At 34.9% G+C, this 3,206-nt stretch overlaps 1 protein-coding gene across 1 annotated transcript; it reads left to right on the top strand.

The window, feature by feature from the left end:
- The first annotated feature begins 727 nt into the window (after positions 1–727).
- Positions 728–2,560, top strand: LOC145125666 (transcription factor MYB87-like). The gene is made up of 3 exons (XM_079061091.1): positions 728–1,014; positions 1,389–1,518; positions 1,993–2,560. The coding sequence occupies exons 1-3, from the start codon at positions 879–881 to the stop codon at positions 2,474–2,476; spliced, it is 750 nt and encodes a 249-aa protein (XP_078917217.1). The 5' UTR covers positions 728–878; the 3' UTR covers positions 2,477–2,560.
- The last annotated feature ends 646 nt before the right edge of the window (positions 2,561–3,206 follow it).

Genomic DNA, 3,206 nt, shown 5'->3' with positions numbered 1-3,206 from the left:
ATCGGACCTAATCGGGTTTGGTCAACGCAGGTCAAAGTCGGACCTATTCGGTCCTAATCGGGCCTAATCGGACCTAATCGCCGATTAATCGCTTTTTTTGTAGGATTAAAATTAGATTTATAAATTTTTGAATAATTTTCTTAATAATTAATGGTACCCGATTAATCTCCCGATTAATCCCCTCCTAGCTGATTAATCCCTAATCGCTAGTCCACCGATTAGCGATTTCTGCAACCATGAGAAAAAGAGAATAGAGATCAAATCAGGGAAGATACAAGTTATAGCTTCTTGAGTTGTCGGTGGAGGCAACGTCATTGACGGAGGCTTGGTCTAAACACAGAGAGAGAGAGAGAGAGAGAGAGAGAGAGAGAGAGAGAGAGAGAGAGAGAGAGAGAATTGTACAAGTCTGATAGTAGGGGTGGGGTGGGCTCTACTTTTGATTTAAATAATTTAAATATTAAAAAAATGAAAAAAAAAAAAAAAACAAATTAACAACGTAGAACAGTCTTTTAAGTTCCTCAAACAACAAAACCGCAATTTTTTGATATTGGACATTCCATACAAATCAATAACTTTTTGGACCTATGTATAGTTTTTTTTTAGGGATCAATTTTGCACTTTTGGTCAAAATAAAGTATAATGATTCAAAAAAGATAATTCACTTTATGCCTTTGGACAAAGTCCTCTCTTTTTCACTTCATCATCTGAAACCATAGACCAAGTTAACTTATTGACTTCTACAACACACACTTGATAGGGGCATATACATATATATAAAAGAAGTGATCGGCTGTAACTTCATCTTGAAGAATAGCTGCATATTAGGGTAACAGTTTAGGGTTTCGTGTGTGTGGAATTGAAGTGTGCATTTTAGTGTAATGGGCAGATCTCCGTGTTGTGATAAAGCCAAAGTTAAAAGAGGCCCATGGTCACCTGAAGAAGACGCCATTCTCAAGAACCATATTCATAACCATGGCACCGGTGGCAACTGGATTGCCTTGCCTCACAAAGCAGGTCTCTTTATATTCTCCCCCCTTCCTGTTATGTACATATATGCTTCACCATCTCTCTCTCGAAGTATATATCTTCCTCTTTAAAGAAAAATAGAGAGGAGAAGATTTTGTTCGAGCAGTATCTAATAAAGTCTTTAAACCAGAATGCTCATAAGATTCGTGTATTTTCTTTAATTATTTCTAGTTCCTCGTTCTAAAAACACAAAGGGTGGTCAAGAAATTGAACAAAAGTTCTTCCTTTTTGTTCTTGATGAAGTTTTACGAGGTCCCGTTTGCTTATCCAGAATATAATTTGATTAAGCTTTATGGATTTGGGTCTTTTCTTTAATCTTTCACTTTCTTTGTAAGTTAAATCGTTTTGATTTGATGTGCTAGGGCTGAAACGATGTGGGAAAAGCTGTCGACTGAGATGGTTGAATTATCTACGACCGGATATAAAGCTTGGAGGGTTTACTGAAGAAGAAGATAATATTATATCATCTCTCTACGTCAATATCGGAAGCAGGCTTGTTCATATCTTAAACTTTATAATTTAGTTAATGATTGACTTTTTACATTATCATTCTTTGTCTTTTTGTCGATGATTCACTATCATTTTTCTTTATATATGTAGAAAGAAAAACAAATGAGCAGTTTTTGACAATTTTAAAATATATATGCAGAAAAATTAAACTGCTATATAATTGATATTGCTCATTCCGTTCACTAATCTTGTTAATGTAGTGTTTATCTGATTTTAAGTAAAAGGTGATCGACTTATTGGCAACGAAATTCTATTCTAATACAATTAGTTATTTGAAAAGTTAATAAATGAAAAAAAAAATGATCAAGTTTCTAATATCAAGTAATAAATAACTATATATTCAAAAGGATTATATTTTTTGACGATGCAAAATGAAAAATATATTACGTTTATTATATGTTACATGGTTATATATGTATATATAATTCCTGAAGAATATGTCGTTTAAAATTTTAGGTGGTCTGTGATTGCTTCCAAGTTACATGGAAGAACTGACAACGATGTCAAGAATCACTGGAACACCAAGCTGAAGAAGAAATTATCTCTATCGCATAACACCAGCAATGCCGCCACCACTTCTGCCGCCCCCATCAATCACATACAATTTAGCTCTCCGACAAATCTACCTAAACAAGAAGTCGATCACTATCAAACTATATATAAACCTATCTTCGACCACTCTATGATGATGGATTATCAGCAAACCCCGATGACATCAGATTCAACAAGTAACAGTACTGTCAACGTTAACATATTGTCTTCACCAGAGAATCACGGTTTTTCTCCTAATGCATTTCCAATCAGCAATGGCTATGCCTCTTGGTGTGATAATGGTGGAGGAGTGATAGACTCCGGCAGTGATTTTTTGACTGGAGAATTTGATTTCCGGCAAGTGTTTGGTGAAGTTGCTAACTTTAATTATGCATCTCCATGGCTCTAAAGTTGAAGAAAAAATGGTGAAGGTTACATAGCTAGGAACCGATAACTAAAACTAGCAGACCTTGTTCTAGTTCAAGTATTTAGCTAGGTCGTTTTTATATTAATCTTTGATATCATATGAATATGTATGTATGTAAATATATTATTATCATCTAAATTTACATGAAATTGATAATTGCATAGATTATTTTCTACAAGAGAAATTTTAGATGGACATTAACTATGTTCATGGACACACCTTATTATCAAAAAACTTTTTTAGGAGTTTTGGCCAATTAAGAGTTTTCCGTCAATAGAAAGTGGATCACGAAACTTGTCAGTGTATCTACGGATAAAAAAATTATGGTCTTTTTATGTTGGACCTCTTTACACCTTTTTTATAAGTACAAGGAAAACGATCATTAGCGGCGACAAAAGTCGCCGATAAGTCAAGTTGTCGCCGGTAATAGTAATAGCGGCGACGCGTCGCCGGTAATGAGTCGCCGCTACTGCTTCGTCGCTATTGATCAACTTGTCGCCGCTAATGAGAGATGTCGCCGCTAATGACCCTGTCGCCGCTAATGAGGTGTGTCGCCGCTAATAACGAAGTCGCCGGTAATAACTCTGTTGTCAGTAATAGTATCGCCGGTAATAACAATTTTCATTTTTTTAATTTTTTTTTTAATTAACGATTTTGGTTGCCGGTAATAATGTCATCGGTAATTACATAACAACATTCGATTAAATATCAA

The sequence above is a fragment of the Lactuca virosa genome, chromosome 7 (genome assembly GCF_052849685.1).
Source record: "Lactuca virosa cultivar CGN04683 chromosome 7, Lactuca_virosa_CGN04683_v6, whole genome shotgun sequence".
Classification (NCBI taxonomy): domain Eukaryota; kingdom Viridiplantae; phylum Streptophyta; class Magnoliopsida; order Asterales; family Asteraceae; genus Lactuca; species Lactuca virosa.
This window is presented reverse-complemented; position numbering and strand designations above follow the sequence as displayed.

Coding starts and splice junctions, on each gene's coding strand:
- LOC145125666 (XM_079061091.1), top strand. CDS start 879: ATGGGCAGATCTCCGTGTTGTGATAAAGCCAAAGTTAAAAGAGGCCCA. Junction 1,015..1,388: donor TGCCTTGCCTCACAAAGCAG/GTCTCTTTATAT, acceptor TTGATGTGCTAG/GGCTGAAACGATGTGGGAAA. Junction 1,519..1,992: donor TACGTCAATATCGGAAGCAG/GCTTGTTCATAT, acceptor TTAAAATTTTAG/GTGGTCTGTGATTGCTTCCA.